Source organism: Carlito syrichta, unplaced genomic scaffold, assembly GCF_000164805.1.
Source record: "Carlito syrichta isolate Samal-C Ts95f unplaced genomic scaffold, Tarsius_syrichta-2.0.1 Scaffold315473, whole genome shotgun sequence".
In the NCBI taxonomy this organism is placed as follows: domain Eukaryota; kingdom Metazoa; phylum Chordata; class Mammalia; order Primates; family Tarsiidae; genus Carlito; species Carlito syrichta.
Window position 1 is genome coordinate 658,980 of NW_007259569.1, and position 19,070 is coordinate 678,049.

The window sequence follows — 19,070 nt, forward strand, 5'->3', positions numbered from 1 at the left end:
CCCCCAGATGAGCCCCCGCTACCTACAGAGCAACTCCAGCAGCCACACGCGACCCTTCAGTGCCATCGCGGAGCTGCTAGGTGAGTGGCAAGGGAGGGCCCGGCCGCGATCGCCCGAGGCTGTGGTGCCAGCGTGGTGCCGCGGATGCGAGAGGAGTGCGCAGAGCCGCGCAGGGTGGGCCGGGGCTGGGATGGGGGCCTCAGGACTGATCCTGGCTCTGCAGGCGGAGGAGGGGGATGGTTCTCTCACCAGGGACGAAGTTTCACTAATAAAGCAGAGGAAACAAGATGTGCTCGAATAGTTTGGACCCCTGTGTAGTTTTTCTCTGTGGTTCGTGATGTTCTGGGCACTGTAGGATAGCTTAGTTAATAATCAAAAGGAGATGCATAAAAATATCGGGCCCCGAGGCAGCTGGACTCCCTAGGGTCTGCCGATTGACTGAGGATGCCCAGCTAGCAAGGGGTTAGAGGATCTGGTAGGGTCATGGGAAAAGGTTTGAAAAACGGAGTTCTTTAGCTTTAGGGACAAGAATGTCTAGGAATGATGGGACTTCTCTTGAGAGATGACACGAGTGCATTTGGCTCCCCACTACTGCGGAGGGCTGGGTCCGTGGTCCACGAGCGCCCTCACACCGCTGGAATGAATACTGAAGACTTAACCTCTCACTCCACCGGTGTTTGCTTTTAAAGCGTTTTCGGTTGATCCCTTGAAGCCAACCAGCTTTTGCAGTAGTGTGCTAAAAACTGTGTGGAAAGCAAAGAAGCAAAAGCAATCCTGCACAAAATGTAGCAGCATACAGAGCACATTGCAAATACTTCGAAAATTGAAAGAAGGAAGAAATATTTATAGGCAAGGTAGCTCAGATCCAAATCTTGAAAATGGTTCCAGGGCTCCCTACTTAAGCAATCACTGTGGCCTTGCCATGAGAGTTGTCTTAGGCAAGAAGTCAGGGGGCAACAGGAGATAGGAAAGTTATTTAGAAAGGACATAAGAGTGATAGAGAACTTTCGTGATTAGTTTGACCATAACACCAAATGATTTACAGTATTTATGGCTTAATTAGAAGGTGCAGTAAAAAGGTGGTATTGATATGTTTTGAATCCTAGAGAACAGGCACTGTGTCTTTGAGACTTGGTCCTATGCTTGGGAGTGAACCTCTGCAGAGTGGAATACAATCTATTGGCATGTAATTTACAAAAAAGAAGAGAAAAAGAGCAAAAAGTAACATTTTACATAGTGGGGGATGGGAGACAGAAATGTGGTGTTCCCTCACAGTTGCAACATCCAGCACCATAACTACATATGTGGTATTGTGCTTACTATGCTTTGTAGGTGATTTAGCAAGTTTTCAATTCGTAATTTTGAATATGTGTGATTTCTGTCTTAAGTATGACCTTAAAGAACCTAAGCCTGGCCTAAGATGTCCAGCATGAGTGAGAGTATATGTGTGGGTTATACATACATATGCATGCATACATATATTCAAACACAGATTTTAAAGCCAAATCACAACTATGTGTGATCATATTAATAATAGGGAAAGGTAAGAGCAAAATGTTAACTGGCAGCCCAAAGTTTCCATTTTAGGTTTTCCTTCAGTAGGTTTTTCCACTTAGGTATTAATTTTCTTGTGAATCATTCCTCTGGTAAATATTTATTGAGCACCCACTGTGTGCAAGGCCACTGTGGTAGGTACAAAAATAACTACAACACAGAGTCACTATTCTAGTATGGGAGGTAAAACATGTACAGAGGGTTTATGGTTTGTATAACAACAAAATAGAAAGTGGTATATCAGCAAAGATAAATAAGTGCTGTGGGAGTTCAGAGGAAGGAGGAATGACTTCCATTTTATCAGGAAGAGGAGGGTTAGGAAAGGCTTTGTGAGGAGGTGACATTTGAGCTGAGATTTGAAGGATTGGAACATGTGGATATGGGCGGGGGCTTCCAGGCAAAAGGAACAACTGCATGAACAAAGGCATGAAGAATACTGAGTCGTTGAGTTCAATTAGAGCATGGAGTTCAGAAATAGTAAAATCTAGGGTCTTTAGAAAGTTTACAAAGAACTTTCACAAATACCTTTTTAATGTTACCCTTTGAGGTAAGCAGTATTATTATTATGTTTGTAATCCTGCAGATGAAGAAACAGAGGTCCAGATAATTTAATTGACTTTTCAAGTTATATGTGTAGTAAGTGGCAGATCCAGGAATCAAATAGCTCTTTTTACTCCAAGTACCAAGTAGGAAATGAGGTTAAAAAGGTGATCTGGGACCAGGATGTGACTGGGAGGCTCTGGTAGTTAGCTTTTTAGTCTAAAGTTTTCTGAGGAGGAAAACGTCATGATCAGAGCTGTGCTTCAAGAAAGTTAATCTTGCAGCAGTGTATAAAGTAGATTGGAGACATGGATTTGAAAGACTAGTTAGGAGATTATTGCAATAATCCAGATGAGAAGGAATAAATTTGTAAATGATGACAGCAGGGTGTGAGAGGGCCTAGGGATGTGTAGGGCAAGGGAAAAAGATTAAAGAATGAATATTACATTTCAAATTTGTGGTCATTTAAATGCTGACATTGTATGGATGTGTGTTTGTAACAAAAGAAGAATAGGCTTGTGACAGAAAGTGATGACCTTACCTTTAGGCAAGGATACTTTTAGATATTTGCAGGATGCCTATAGGGCAACAGTTCAGCTCTGGTGACCTCAGAGGCCATCTAGATGCTTCCAGAACAGGATGGGAGCCTTGTGAATACCCCAAAGCCTCTCCCACTTGCCATCTTATCTCTCCTGGGAGGCTGTCATGGAAGTTTTCTCATCGCCTCCCAGGTTCTGATGAGGTATTGAGGCTTCAGTTATAATGTTTTTTTTTTTTAGAAGAAAGAGGGTTGAGTGGACTATATTAGGGAGTAAGTTAGATTCTCCAGGATCCGGTTTCTCTGCTCTTGCCTAAGTGGTAAGTGAGGTAAAAGTAGTGATAGGGTCCTCCCACTAAGAGATGGCATGGGGTAGGTTAGGAGAGATAAGACTCCCTGGAATCTGGTAGTACGTGAGACTGTGCAGTCAGGTTAGGGGATGAAGACACTCCAGGACCTGATAGTGCAGCTCTCACCTAAGTGGTGGGCAAAGGGAAAGGAGTAAGGGTTCTCTCATTGTTCTGCCTGTTTCTAGGCTAGGTGGGCTGGGTCAGGGGAGATGTTGGTACAATTTTGAAGGGTTAAGCAGCAAGAAGTAGGATTGAAACTAATTGCCAGATTGGTGCCTTATTATCATATGTTCCTTTGTGTAGGCCACTCTTGTTAATTATTTCATTTGTTGAGGCCGAGCGAAAGGCCACATGAAACAGAAAGTAAATACAAAACTGTGCTTGCTGGTGCTGATCTCTTTCCCTGTTCTAGCTGACCCTGGCCTCTTGTGTGGCCCCTCCCTCCTGTATTCCATGAGCTTCCAGTCAAAGAGATAAAATGTCTAGATGCTCCTGGTAGCTAACTTCTGAAGTGCCTGTGTTAAAACTCTTTGGTGTGTCCTTGTAAAATGTACCTAGTAAAGTTTGGGCAAAACTTACAGTAAAGAGGAAAAGAGTTTAAGCGATTTTGTGAGAGGCGAGACTTTTAAGCTGATAATGCACTGTTTATGTAAATGTGTAATTGCAATTGAGGTGTTACTTTTTTTGAGTTATGAATGTTCACAAAGTGTTAGGAAAAAAATTCCCTTTATAGCCAAAGTCTTCAATGTATAAATGATGTCCAGTTGATTGATGGTTGTATCAATCACAGTGGTTTTGACTGCTGCCAGGAGTGACTGATAAGTCCCAACACAATTCAGGGCCTGCTTGCCAAGTAAAGTTTGTTGAAACAATTTAGGTAGCTATACAATGCTGAATCTTCTGTCAGTTAAAGAAAAGAGCTGCTTCCTCCTACAAAGTAAAGAACTATATTTCTGATAAAGCTGCCATTGCATGTCAGACTTGTAACTCCTGCCAAAAGTTAGCCCACTTGTCTTGCCACATTACACGGGCCTTAGGCACCATGGGGTCCTTAAAGATTGATTATATCATCCATTAGCAGATTAATGGATAAAGAAAATGTGGTATATATGCACACAATGGAATGCTATTCAGTCATGAAAAAGAAAGAGATTGTCATTCTCAGCAACATGGATGAACTTGAAGGACATTATGTTAGGTGAAATAAGGCAGACATGGAAAGACAAATACCACATGATCCCACTCGTATGTGGAAGATGAAAACATGGATTTTATAGAAGTAGAGGGTAGATTAGTGGTTAATGAGGGGCTGGGAAGGGTGGGGGAGGGGGAAAACTAGAGATTACTCAGTGGATGTAAAATCATGGCTAGATGCGAGGAATAAGTTCTAGTGTTCTGTAGCACTGTAGATTAATTATAATTGTAGTGCCAGACCCCAGAAAGTAAGGCACTATGTTTAAGAGGCCGAAGAAATGATCTGGAGACAGTGGATGAGACATGGGCTTTATTCATGAATTTACATAAAGGGAAGGTGGTCTGGGAGCGCCTGGCTGGACAGGGAAAAAACCGCTCGCGATTTGTAAAAGGTACACAGGTTATATAGCATGTTCCATAGGGCAGAATGCAGGGTTAAGTGTGAAAGGGTAGGGTTTCTAGTACGCGGGCATAGTGTGAGAACGTGCTTCTACATATGTCGCATGTATTATACATAAAATGACTGCGATTTCTCTCTAGGGGTGCGGGTTTTAGTATTATAATGAACTAAACTTGAACTAAAGGTAACCGAAGGTTATGGGCATTGATCCAGGTGTGCCTGATCTGGTCTGAACCAGCCCGAGGACTGACTGCCTCAAGGAAGGGTACTCAAGAACATTCACGGTGCATAGCTGCAAGATGTGGTCAGCAGGCTCAGCAAACACTTCTCCCATGGCCTCAGCATGACCTGTGTGCCCAGGCATGGAACCTGAGGAGAAGGGGGCATCCTAGGTTGCCCACCCCAAGGACCCCTTCCCAGTTTCAGCTTTCTGCTTGGGACCATTTCCAGAGTATGCTCATGCTATTACTGAATGTGTGTCGCCCTACAATAATTAACAATTTATTGTGTATTTTGAAATAGGTAGAAGAGCAGATTTTGAATGTTTCCAACAAAAGAAATGATAAATGTTTGAAGTAGTAGATATGTTAATTACCCTAATTACCCTGATTGGATCATTACACATTGCATACATGTATTAAAACATCACACTGTAACCCATAAACAGTGTACTGTACAATTATGATGTGTCAATTAAAATAATAAAAGCAAAGAAGTGGCTGCTACTCATATAAAATAAACTTTCCCTTGAGGCTTTCTACTTTAAAAAAAAAGAAAAAAGATTCACAATATCAGACCTCTTTATCACCTTCTGGGACTATTGGTGTGCTGTACTGATGTTAAAAGTTTTTCAGGTTACAACCAATGACAGTTTTATCAATGACTCTGGCAACACCATTGTGATGTTGAAATTAATCTGTGTCTTGTTTTATTTGATGGCCATTCCACACATCCAAGTGGTTGTAACTGATACTGTTAATTTTATTGTTAAAAAAGTAGACATTTTGAATATATGTAATGCTTCTCTTGATTGTGAGGGATGTTCCCAACGGAGAAATACCATGATTTGATCAGTATTAATGGGACAAGTATACGACCAGGACCTGACCTGGTTCTCACCTTAGCCATGTGGTATCAGTAAAGCATTATAGGTTGGGGGGGGGAGGGAAGGTGTCTGTCTTGCTTAAAGAGCTAGTAGAGACAGGAACAATTAAGGAACCTATCCAACATATTGTACAGATTGCCCTTCCACTGGAGCTAGTGAGTCACACATGTCAGTGATTGACAGTTATATTAATGTGCGCCTGTGGAGCCCCTGAGGTTGTGGACATGGCACATATGTTAGGCTATAGCTATATCTGATGTCTTTGGAGTGTTAAATAATTAATCCATTGTGAAGATGTAACTCAGGAGGAATAGTGAACCTATGTATTTTTTCTACTTTAATTCAGTGTTTTCCATTTCGTGAGGGGTGGACAGCCTTACCTTTAAGACTAAGCAATACCTAAGCAAAAATCACTCCTTTTCTCTTAGTATGCTTGCTACCATGACTGGGATCTAAACAGGCAATTAAATGTCTTGATTTTAACCTTTGATTCTTTCAAAGCTGTTTAGGCTATAAACAGGAATGTTGGCAATATCTGTGTTCTTGAACAGAAAAGGTAATGTAAAAATTTAGAAAATAAAGTTATTACACATAAACTGTAATGTGTAATGTGTGTAATTTGTATCTACTGTTTCCAGAATTGCGAGTTCAACTTTTCTCTGTAGCTACCTTTTGCTGTATGAGCAATAAAGTGGCCAAAGACAAGAATAAAACAAAAATGGAGCAGAATGCTTTGTGTATAGGAGTAGTTACTTTTCCCACAGACCCTGAAGCTTGAAGGTGGAAAGGCTGATTGCAGATCAGTTATTTGAAATCTAGAAATTGGCTTAAAAACCCGATCTGCCATCATATCTGTTGTTCTCGATAGTTCAGTAAATGCACTACCATCAATGCTCCCTGCTCATCTTCTGGGACATCCAAGTGAGGAGAATGAATAAAGTACAGTTTCTGTGTCTTGGAGGCACTGAGCTAGAGATTTTGATAGAGTAGAATATTGGAAAGGGGGACCTAATATCACAGATTTCTACCTTTTGCAGATAATGCTGTAGATCCAGATGTGTCTGCCAGGACGGTCTTTATAGATGTTGAGGAGGTCAAGAATAAATCTTGTTTGACCTTTACTGATGATGGATGTGGCATGACACCACATAAACTACACCGAATGCTCAGGTAAAAATGTTTTCAATCTCTTTCTCTTGAGTTCATGCAACCTATTTAAGGCTTAATACTTTTCTTTAATATTTTACTTTTACTTTATTAATTCAACAAATATTTACTAAGCAGCTCTTATGTGCCAGAGCACTGGTTAAGAAACAAACACTGTTCTTACCCTGACAGAACTTTCAGTCTAGCTGGTGATTTAGACAATTAAGTAATTAATCAGAAGTTATAAGGATAATATGGGATGCGTGAACTGAGTCACCAGGTGAACCTAATCTGATCCCAGAGGTTGAGAAAAGCCTCCTAGATGAAATGATGTTTAAGATGAGATCTAAGGGTAAGTAGAATGTAACTAGGTAAAGCAAGGGATGAGAGTTCAGACAGAGAATAGCAAGTGTAAAGACCTGAGGACCTTCCCTGGTCTGAGACCTTCTCCAATTTACATTAACCTAAACTAACTTATAAATCAGAAGTATTGGAGTAGGGATCACTTATGTATTAGAACCATGAAGATGCCTGGGTATAATCAAGCCCCATGGAAGATAAAAGGCATTCACACACATAATCTTTAAAGGTTTTGTAGTAGAATTGCAAACTTAGGAAATTCTCTTTTCTAACTATAGAAGCCGGTGGTAGATTTCTGTGGCCCATCTCAGTTTATTTAATTACTTTAAAAATTTGTAGTTCAGAATGTAGTTTCTACTATATTATCTTAACATATCACTCAGTGGAAGATGAGGGTTTCTTCAACTCCTTCCTTCTCTCTTCCTTTGTAGCAGATGAGGCTGATTACTCCCCATCTGGCTTCCTAAACTAGAGTGTATGAAGCACAAGTAACGTTGGGGAGTGCTGTGGAGGAGAGAAAGGGCTCAGAACTATAAAAATGGAAAATAAATTCATTTGATTGTAGTTCTCCTTGCAAGTATCCTAAATCAGTTACCCTGTTTGTAGGGAAAGCCCCTTGATTAATCAAACAAAAATGAAATTTGGGCAAAATAATTGTTTTACCACTCAGCAGTCTGTATACCTTGTGTCTCAGACCCTTCTAATTAGAAGACTATTTCAGGAAAGCTTCTAGAAGTGAGACAAAAATGTGACTAGTATGTTAGTGAAGGTAGAGAGTTGGCCAGATCCTTCAACTTATATCATCAGATTTATCTCTTAAAGTTAATATTGTATATTAAGAATAATAAAATTTTAGATAGAATGGAACCAAAATATTTATATGTCTAATTCTGTATGTACTAGTTGGGTTCTTTTCCCCTAAAATTGCTTATCTTCTTAACAACTCTTTCCCACCACATCTTATCCCAGTGATGTGGGTGTCAAATAGTGGGCCCAGCAAGTCTGATTTTCTTCCATTTTGTCTGTGGAACTACATCTGTGAAAGTTGGTGGTTATAGTTATATGGTAGGAGGGAGGAAGAGGATGGTTTCAAAGTAATTGCAATGATCTTTGTTCCAGATTCATTCATTTATTCATTCAACCAATTCTTACTGAGCACCTATGTGCAAGGTACTGGAGATAAAGTGGTGAACCAAACAGACATGATCTTTGCTCTCAGCTGGCTGACAGTTTAATAAGAAACAAACTGACTAGTAATATAACTAAATAGGCTATTCTACCCAGTGGTAAGTTCTATGAAGGAAGAACACAGTTTCTTTGAGAGTATATAGCAGGGAGCTAATCTAGTCTAAGGAATCAAAAGTGACCACCAGAAGAAATGGCATTTGAGTTGAAATATGAAGGATGAGTTATCATTCTTTCAAACTTTTGTTCCCTCTCCAAGTAGGAAAACAGGCAGAAACTTCTTTAGCTGTAGCATTTTCCCTGTCATGCCAATTATGTTTCCCACCAGTTTGAGCTGGACAGTTGCTCCTCATATTTAAAAAATAATTGTAGAAAATTAATGAGTTCTTAATGTAGTGTATGTACTGGATTTTATTTGTGATTGTATCTTAAAACAAACTTACATGAGCTAGAAGATACCATTTATTTAAAAGACATTTGGTCCAATCCTAACTTCTAACCAAGGATTCCACGTATCACAATTTCTTTTTTTTTTTTTTTTTTTTTTAATTATTGGACTTTAGAGATAGCTTTGAAAATTATTAAGTTTGTAAATTTTTCTATTTTTCCTTTTGGGACACATTATCTTTGTATTTGGAAAAAATAATAGCAGTAATTATGAACAATTATTGCACCTATAGAAATTTTATTTGACCTCTAATATTTGTTGTTAACCCTGTCCACATTTTCCAACTCTTTATGCTACTCCTTCTGTTCTCAGGCTGATAAAAGAGTTGTGTAACTACAGCAACAGTTTCTTCTATAACATAAAATTCATAAAAATCAAGTTAAAAAGGAAAGGCCTATCAAATTCCTTTAAGGTCCACAACGATTTATCTTTAGCTTTTGGAGATAGTGTGTGAACCAGGTAGTCTATATATTCAGCTGCTTTCTTCAACAAGCTAGAAAACTTCTTTCAAAGGTCAAGGATTAAGAAGAACAGCCACAGAGCCACAGATTGAAGGTATTTGCTACCTGTACTCAGAAGTGCATTTCCTAGTAGATCTATTCTTCTAAAACAAAAGCCAAAGAATAATGGTTTGCTTACCAGTCTTTATTCTTTTATATAGCATATTGCATCACCACTATATCTAGGAAACAACGGTGCCTGCACTTGTATGTCCATACATTTTGCTAAGGTTTGTTTCATTGGGCACCGTCCTAATTTAAATTTACCTCTTTAGATTCTAGATTCTTGACATTTTAAGGTACTCAAGAGCAAACTGTTGTAATTTTGGATTCCACTCAAAAAGCTGGTATTCCAGCCTCCTTGGTGTGTAAACAGTGTTGTCTCTTACCTGAGAAGTTAGAACAGGACTGACTTAGCAAAGAGAAACCACCTGTCTAAGCCAAGAAAATTGGCTCTGTGAAAAATTATTGAGCTATAACAAATTTTACAGTATTCATTCTTTCAATTCTAGTATGTGTGGTACGGGTTTTTATATTAGGTAGTTATTTGATTAGTATTTGGCAATCATTCTGCAAATCTGCACTCAAATAGAATACCTAACATGGGAAGTTAGGTGGGGTAAGAAACGCACATGGGAAGAGTTAAGTCAAACATAACAACAAAATCCAGAGTTTTCAACTCCTCTTTTCTCATTATTCTTGTCCTTTTCTATTCAGGTTCTGGCCTTGCCCTACTACTTACCGTCTCAACCATGTATAGTCATTTGGTCTCCCCAAACTAAGTAAGACTGTAAGGATTTACACTTACAAAGGGGAAAAGAGGTTGAAGAGACTGGGAAATCAAGGGAGTAATCTCCCTATTTTCACCACTTTCCCTTGAGCACTTAATTGAAGGTTTTGTGGTATTAGAGAAAGTTAAAGTCCAGTTAATCATACAAATTCATATCAAGTGTTAAGATTATTATTAATGAAGAACGCTGAGAGGCTTTTTTCCCCCTTTTCCTTTCTTTTCTTTTTTTCCCTTTTAGGTCAGGGTTTTACTCTGTCACCCAGGCTGGAGTGCAGTGACATGATCATGGCCACTGCAGCTTTGACCTCCTGGACTTAGGCAATTCTGCCTCAGCCTCACAAGCAGCTGGGACTATAGGTGCGTGCCACCATGCCCAGCTACTTTTTATCTTTTTTGTAGAGGTGAGGTCTCGCTATATTGTTTGGGCTGGTGTTGAACTGCCAGGCTTAAGTGATTTTCCCGCCTCAGCATCCCAGCATGCTAGGATTACAGACGTGAGCCACTGCATCCGGCCAAGAGCCCTGAGTTTTAGATGTGACATTAAATCTGAAGTAGGAGATTACACATGACAATGACCAGAATGACTTCTAGAATCATTTTAAGATTAAAGTTTGAGCAGTACTTTATAATTAATATATTTTGTGTATGGTATGTAGTTTAATCCTCATAACTACCCCATTTTTTTCTAGTCAATTCTTCCACAAGAGGGATGAGAATACCTGAATCTTTCCAATTTATAAGTCTGTTTCTTGGAATACTAAGGCCCATAGACAGCAATGAGCTCAATGTTCTTTTGCTTTTTTCAAAGAGCCACTGCCCTGGAAATTACCTTCTTCTCATTAGATTTATCTGTGGGATATACAAAACTTCTATAAAGTATCTGTTCTAGGAGCACATATGGCATTATTGCATGACACTTTGAAATAGAAAGTTAAAAGGTGATCCCTTTCTTAGAGTATATACAAAACCAAAACTTTCAGGAAGGAGAAATCAGACATCTCAGCCCTACCTGCTCAAAAGGGTATAAGCCAAGATTAGGCTGCTCAGTCATGACCTATAGAGTATGTATTTTATTGATATTGAAGAAGAAGCATCTAATCTGTAATATATGAAATCCTTTCTTAGACTACAACCTGTAAAGGCAAGAATCATGTCTCTTTGATTAGCAGTTATGTCTCTAGTGCATAGCACAATGCATAGCATATAGTAGGCGCTCAGTTTAAATATTTATTGAATGAGTAGTAGAACAATATTGTAAAATTAGTCATTCTGGAGAAAAACAATCCTTTATTATTTTTGCCTTTATTGATACATATTATTTTACATATTTGTGGGGTATATGTGAGTGCTTTTTACGTGTATAAAATGTGTAATGATCAAGTCAGGGTATTTGGGGTATCTATCACCTGGAATATTTATCTTTTCTATGTGTTGGTAACATTGTTAGTCCTCTCTTCTAGCTACTTTGAAATATAAAATATGTTGTTGCTAACTGTAGTCATCCTAGTCTGCTGTCAAATATTAGAACTTATGTCTTCTAACTATAAGTTTATACCCATTCACTAGTCTCTCTTCATTTTCCCCTTTCATCCAGAGAAACAGCCCTTAAAATTAGTTTTATTAGTGGTGAGGGAATATATGAGAGGAAGATAATCATTTTCTAGATTATACATTTTAATTGTTTAGGTTCTATTATTTTGGTATGTATCTGGATGGAAAATAAAAAAAGAGAAAGATTCTGCCTCCCAGAGCAAGGTGATCATAAGGGGCTACAGAGATTGTTGAGGTGACTAAGTGAAAGGTCCTTAATGAAACAAGAAAGACTTTATACTGCAGCTGTTTGCTGATATTCTGAGGCAGAACTACCTATTTTTATCCCTTGGCCACAGTCCAGTGAACTGTCCCAGCAGATGGAGCAGTGAGTAAGAATTGGAAGGGTTATCCTTTGGGTGGGGAGCTGAAATTATCAAGATATATGATCCCTGACTTTCAGATTTCTAGAGGGTGATATAACCAGGTTAGGAGATGCCTAGTCTAGTTCCTCTGACCAGTGCCAGTATCTGGTACTCTTGATATCCTCTCTAGCTAACCACCCTTTTCACCTTACTCTAACTTTACTTCTAGCAATTAGAGCTGTTTTATCTCGACAAGAAAGGCAGCTGCCCAAGGCCACCTCCATCTCTCTGTAAGCCAGTGAAAAGAGGCATTTTTACATTTACAAAGTGTGACTCTAACGTAATGGAATTATTTATGTACACACAAACCACACAGGAAAATTAGTCCCATTACCCCACAGTAATTTCCTATGGTTTTAACTTAATAGTTTTGCCCAGAAATACCAAAAGGAATAAAAAAGAAGGGACTTTTTACAAGTGTTCTTTATTTGTAAGCCAAACATTCTGCCTGTCACCTACCTTAGGATGCCTTTTACCTTTCTGATTTCTTTTTCCTGACTTCTTTTTTTCTTGTGTAATTACAGCTTTGGCTTTACAGATAAAGTAATAAAGAAGAGCCAGTGTCCCATCGGGGTCTTTGGTAATGGTTTCAAGTCAGGCTCCATGCGGCTAGGAAAGGACGCTCTTGTCTTCACCAAGAATGGGGGTACTCTGACTGTTGGACTCCTGTCACAGACCTATCTGGAATGTGTCCAGGCCCAGGCAGTAATTGTACCAATTGTTCCATTCAACCAGCAAAACAATATCCTTTCTGGAAATGAAGAATGTTGGTTAAAAATTAGTCTAATCTATCTATTTTGATAGGAGCCTCTTCAGGTTAAATCCAGCTATCAAAAGTTTTCATGTATTCAAATGTCTTAAATTTAACTAGGATTTTTTTCTATTAAATTGTTTTAAAATAGGTGAACCATTGACAGAAGCTTAGAAATGTTTTTTGCTATACTGAAATTTTCATTGCTATGCATTTTGATCTATACAGTATATCTATCTCTTCCTCACCACCATTCCATGGTAAAGCTCGTAGTGTCTTCCCTTTTTTTCCCCCTAAGGGTAGCTACATTTGCACTCATATTCCTAGAAAGTTACTATTGATCAGCTTATCAGAATAGCTCATTTCTCTACACCCGCATAGCTGTTATTTCTGTTAGACACCAGGTTGTCTTCACTGGAGCAGTATAGCAATAAGGTTTGAACTCATTGTTCCCAAAGAGTTAAAAAATTTAGCCTTTGATCTTTTTCTTAAATATAGAATTTTGTTTGCATTGTATCTTTGAAACTGTATTCTGCAAGGGTAACTGATTTTGGTGTTTGTCTCTACAACCTTTCTCCATTTTTCCCTTTTCCTTTCTTCTGGAGCAGTAATGGCCATACTTTATGTCTATACTTTTGTTTAAACATGCAACCCAAAAGGCAGATCTTACTTCTCAATAGTCTCCTAAGATATTAATTTTTCTTTGACTATATTTGGTTTTACAAAAAATGATTATTACTGAGGATTCCTTGCCCAGCCTAGAAGCCATCTTGAACTATTCAATTTTCAACAGTGAAAATGACCTGCTGTCTCAGTTTGATGCCATCCCAGGCAAAAAAGGCACTCGTGTTCTCATTTGGAACATCCGCAGGTATAGTATTCCAAGGGTGATAGAGAAGCCGAGTAGATAAATTCTGATACACATTTTTAATCTCATTGCATATTTTCCTATGGATTTCTTTTACAACCACAGTTCTGTTTGAGGTAGTGGTTCTTGTTGGTAAAATGTGGCATGTTTAAGGTGGAAACATGCATATCCTGAGGCTATTACCATAAAAATCAAGACCCCCAGAATCCTTCATAAATATATATTTCAGTTCATGGGCATTGCTTTGAGATTGGTAAATGTTAGTTGTTTTACCTATTTGACAATGAAAATGAAGTATGAGGAAGAGAAATTAAAGTAACAGGGTGTAATGCGATCTTTAAAAAATAAGGACCTCTGTATTAGTGCTTTCAGAGTAGCTGGATTAGTAGTAGAAAAATTTTTGGAGCAGGTAAATTTTAACTATAATGAAGCTGGGTTAAAATCATGTCTTTAGAACTAATTAAAGAATCTAGAAATACTCTGTCATTTGTTTCATCTTAGTGTGCCAAGTAGAATACATTTAAGAGTAGGTTAACACCTAAACACTAAAACCCAAAAAACTTTAATATTAAATAGAGGTATTTGTAGTATTTTAAAAAAAGTTTTAAAGCAGTTTATTAATGGGAAGAAAAGAAGGAAAAAGGAAGATTCATGGCAGAAAGACCTGCCATGGGCAAGTTTCTCAAAAAGAAAAGCTGTGCTGTAGTATGTTTTATAGAACAGAGTATCAGATGTATTCATCCTTCCTTTTTTTCCTTAGGTCAAGTATTTTGTCTCATTTCTTAGCTGGGTAAAACTTACATAAAAGCAATGCCAGTGTTTATAGAGAGTACTGTACTTAAAAAGAAAAATAGTAAGGACTCACACGTTGGTAATTTAAATCTTCCTTCTGTCCTACTGAGTAAACCTCAAGTAACCTAATTTGTATTATGAAGATTTGTTTTCTTGAGGTATTTCCAGTGAAAAAACCTTAAGCAGATTTTTTTCTTTGTACATTGCTTCTCAGTTGTGTGTATGGTACTAGGTGTTAATACAGTTTGAGAATTCCCAATCCAAAAATCTAAAATCCAAAATGCTGCAAAATCTGAAACTCTTTGAGCGCCAATATGATGGCTCAAAAGAAGTGCTCATTGGAACATTTTTTTACAGTTATCTAGGATGATTTATTAAAGTCAAAACAATAATGAAATATTGAGGAAATGACCATATATATCATGATTAATTTATATATTGATAATTTTTTATGACCAGTAAAAACAAAAATGTTTAATCTACTCCAGTAATATTAGGAATGGTGTAAAAACCATTTTCATCCCAAATGATGGTATAGTAGCAGAAAATTTAAAGTCACATTTGATATTGATCTTTTTGCCCATCTCTTTCTCCCTTAGATATCTATCGCTCATACAGGCATTCACCTTTCATTACTAGCAACTGCCACACTGTAACTGCAGACAACTCATTTTCTGATAAATGACTCTTGTCTGCCCAGCTCATCCTATTCTCCTAAGTGACCAGTCTCACCAAGCTCCCCAATCTCTTGCCCTTGCCATTTCTTTTTCTTTCTTTCTTTCCTTTTTTTTTTCTAAGTCAGAATCTCACTCTGTTGCCCAGGCTGGAGTGCAGTGGCACGCTCATGGCCACCACAGCCTCTACCTGCTGGATTCAGGTGATCCTTCCGCCTCAGCCTTCCAAATAACTGGAACCACAGTCGCACGCCACCACACCTGGCTAATTTTTTATTTATTGTAGAGATGAGGTCTTGCCGTGTTGCTCAGTCTGGTCTCAAACCCCTGAGCTCAGGCAATCCTCTCGCCTCAACCTCCCAAAGTGCTAGGATTATAGGCTTGAGCCATCTCACCTGGCTGCCATTTATTTTTCATGTTTATCACATGCTCTTTCTTCCCATATTTCGCTTCCATCTTACCAGCTGTGATTTCATATACTACTGTAACCTTTTTCTTGCAAATTCTTATTGATTCCCTTGACCATCTCTTTGCCACTTTCTTTGCCTGGCAAAATCTCAACTTTACTTATTATACTCAAGTGACTGCCTACTTTGCATCTTTATCCAAGCAACTAAATGTTGCTTTGAGAAAATCAAACAATTATGCTAGTTATTTCAAAACCATGACCACAAACGTCAAGGCATACTACGCTTGGTGCCATCCTACTTTACCTGTGGTGCATATACAATTTCTAACCTTCTGGAATGACTTCTTAGACCTCTAGCTCCCCTCTGCACTCACAAGTTATGATCTCACCATAAATGAATCCTCCCCCACCTAGTTCTATTAGCTCACCATATTCATGCCCACATACTCTGCCAAGTCTTTTTGCTCTGTCTAGGGCCATTCCCTCTAGATGTGTTCTGGATCCTACCCCATACCATCATAAAGCTTTCATTCCTCCAATTTTCCTTCTTTTCTCAGTTATCAGTTTACCCTTTTCATTGGAGCATTTTGGATTTTGGGATTAGAGATACTCAACCAGTAAGTATAATGCAAATACTCCAAAACCCAGAAAGAGTCAAACTGAAACACTTCTGGTCCCAAGCATTTCAGTTAAGGGATATTCAACCTGTATAAATAAAGGATTGCATGGTCAAATACATTTGGGAAAACTTGGCTTAAACAAAGTTTACCATGTTGCTTTACTCTAGGACTTCTCAGAGGCTTTAATATGCATTGAAAATATTTGATAAAGCAGTACAGTAGGCAGTGTTTCTCAGCTTTTCAAAATGTTTCTTCAGACTTCTTTTCCTTACATGAAGATGAAAAACAAAGAGGCCTGAGAACCTCGTTAGGGTATATGCCTTAGGGTAGGGTAGTTTAGTGAGAATTAGGATTATCTTGGAAAATACAGAATACAATATGAAACGGTATCATGGGCTTCATAAGGCTGTAAACTATAATTGCCCTGGTTCAGCCCCTTTCTTTTTTTAATTTTAATTTTAAAGTTGTGAGGTACATGTGAGGATTTGCTGCATAAGTAAATTGCATGCAGATGAAGTTTGGGCTTCTAACAAATCCTTTCTCTCCTCTCTCTCCCCTCTCTTCTCCCTCAAGTACTGTCCAGCGTCAGTTGTTCCTGCCTTTGTGTAGTAGCTACATTTTCAACACAGCAGCTCTGAGCTTATGGAGCCTGAAGTATGAGAAGGAGATATCATTAGAGCTTGAAGTGGCTCTGAGCACTAAGAATCATTTCTCAATTTTATTTGATCATACAGCTTTTATTATTTCTTACTTTCTTGTTGAAGAGTATCTTGAGGGATTACTGTTCCATAGAACAAATTTTGGAAAATATTGTTCTGGTATATACATTTTTTCTAAAACCCATAATTTGTTCTGAGTTTTTTTCCAGGAAAAAAGATGGGTCTTCCTTTTTTCCCTGGCAGTGGTTAGTGATAAAGATAGGGGTCTTGGAAAGGAACAAAGCTAAGTGGTCCAAAAAGATTATGGGAAGAAGAAAGGTCCTTATGAAAAGTGTATTAATACTCTTATATTTAAGTGACAGTTATACAAATGATATTCCAGACTAGTAAATATATATGCTGTACTTATAACAATTTTTATTCCTGCTAAGAAATAGGATTAGATCTGGAGAAATCTTGATATCACATTAGTTTGAAGTTAGTAGAATAGGTTTTGATTCATCTATTCATTCAGTTGGGGAAAATGATTTTGAGTGATTTACTTGACAATAGCCAGAAATTTGGGATCTGTTTTCAGATTCTGCTTTGAAGATAGCTGACATTAATTGATTTTTCAGATCACAGACATTCCACATTCTTTTTCTTTTCTTATAAACTTGGCATCACAACCTCTATGAAATGAAGTAGGTTTGTTTAGAATAGAAATACCTCTAAATATTGTGTGATCCTTAATCCAAGGTAGTTTGTAGTTCCTTGGCACTGGTAGTCAGGGAGAGAAACAGATAGCTGAGTTTTGGCTATCATTTCTTGTCTATTGGGTTCCTAGTGCATTTTTGTCCTTTGGAGCCAGTTTTTGTTAGATTGGTACTTGTCTCTTTTACCCAGAAATAAAGATGGAAAGTCTGAGTTGGACTTTGATACAGATCAATATGACATCCTGGTGTCAGACTTTGATTCAGAAGAAAAAGAGACTGGTGGTGTTACCTCTGAGCTACCAGAAACAGAGTATTCTTTACGGGTAAGAGTGGTTTTTCTTCAACAGTGAGAGGTAAGATTTCCTATAATGTTAAAATAATGTAGAACAGGATCTCATTTTAGTTATATAAAGATGACAGCCTTTTAGCCCTTTGCTAGGATTCCTTTTTACTGTCTCCACTGAAACAGTTTAGCTAATACAGTCAGATGTACTTTAATGTGGTAGTTGACGTAATGTAACAAGGTAGAGAAGCCGAGTCAAATCTTTGCCCAGAATAGACATCAGTTGTTAGCAGTGTTTTATGGATATGTCAGTAGAATTGGCAATATTGCATAATAACTTTCCCTTCACTGTTCCATAGGCATTTTGTAGTGTTCTATACATGAAGCCACGAATGAAAATTTTTCTGCGTCAAAAGAAGGTGACTACCCAGATGATTGCCAAGAGCCTGGCCAATGTAGGATATGATATATATAAACCTACCTTCACAGTATCCTTACAACTATATGACGTTGACCTCTCTATTTCAGGTTTAAATATTCAGTATGGCACAGAAAAGCAAGAACTTTCCTTTTCTAATTTAAAAATGTGTCATAGTAAACATCCTGTTATAGTACACTCTGAGGAAGTATTTCTTAAATGCCAAGCTATGGTTTTATCAGAAATCACCTGGAAACTGTTCAAATAATAGTGTCTTGAGATTTTGGAGATTCTGGTTCGTAGATTCTGAAATCTTTTTTTAAAAAAGCAGAAATATTTATTTATTTGTAAATCCTCTACTGATGTCCCAGGCTGGTTTGAGAATCTCTCCCTTAAGGAATAATCCACATCATTTTGTTTCTACTGGAATTTTGATACATATATTACACTGATTGAAATAAGTAGGCTAGGTGTGGTGGCTCACACCTGTAATCCCAGCATTTTGGGAGGCTGAGGTGAGAGGATTACTTGAGCTCAGGAGTTTGAGACCAGCCTAGGCAACATAGAACTTATCTCTAAAAAAAATAAAAAATATTTAGCTGATTATGGTCACGTGCTTATAGTCTCAACTACTCAGAAGGCTGAGGCTGAAGAATGGCCTGAGCCCAGAAGATTGAGGTTGTGGTGAGTCGTGATCATACAACTGCACTCCAGTGAGCAACAGAATGAGACCCTGACTCAAAAAAGAAAGAAAGAAGCAAATGTTGACTAGAATTTTTTAATCTTTTGGATATAATATCATTTTTGTTGTAACATGTCCAGACTTAACATTGACT

At 38.1% G+C, this 19,070-nt stretch overlaps 1 protein-coding gene across 2 annotated transcripts in view; it reads left to right on the forward strand.

Moving 5' to 3' along the window:
- Nucleotides 1–6: 6 nt before the first annotated feature.
- The window catches only part of MORC4 (MORC family CW-type zinc finger 4), a 59,579-nt gene continuing 40,515 nt past the window's right edge, over nt 7–19,070 (forward strand). The window contains exons 1-6 of one of the 2 annotated variants that reach the window (XM_008072856.2): nt 7–80; nt 6,719–6,851; nt 12,590–12,807; nt 13,540–13,687; nt 17,724–17,856; nt 18,176–18,304. In XM_008072856.2, the coding sequence (XP_008071047.1) occupies nt 8–80; nt 6,719–6,851; nt 12,590–12,807; nt 13,540–13,687; nt 17,724–17,856; nt 18,176–18,304 (834 nt within the window). In that variant the 5' untranslated portion in view covers nt 7. The remainder of the gene's footprint in view (nt 81–6,718; nt 6,852–12,589; nt 12,808–13,539; nt 13,688–17,723; nt 17,857–18,175; nt 18,305–19,070) is intronic. The other variant, XM_008072857.2, reaches the window with a different exon arrangement.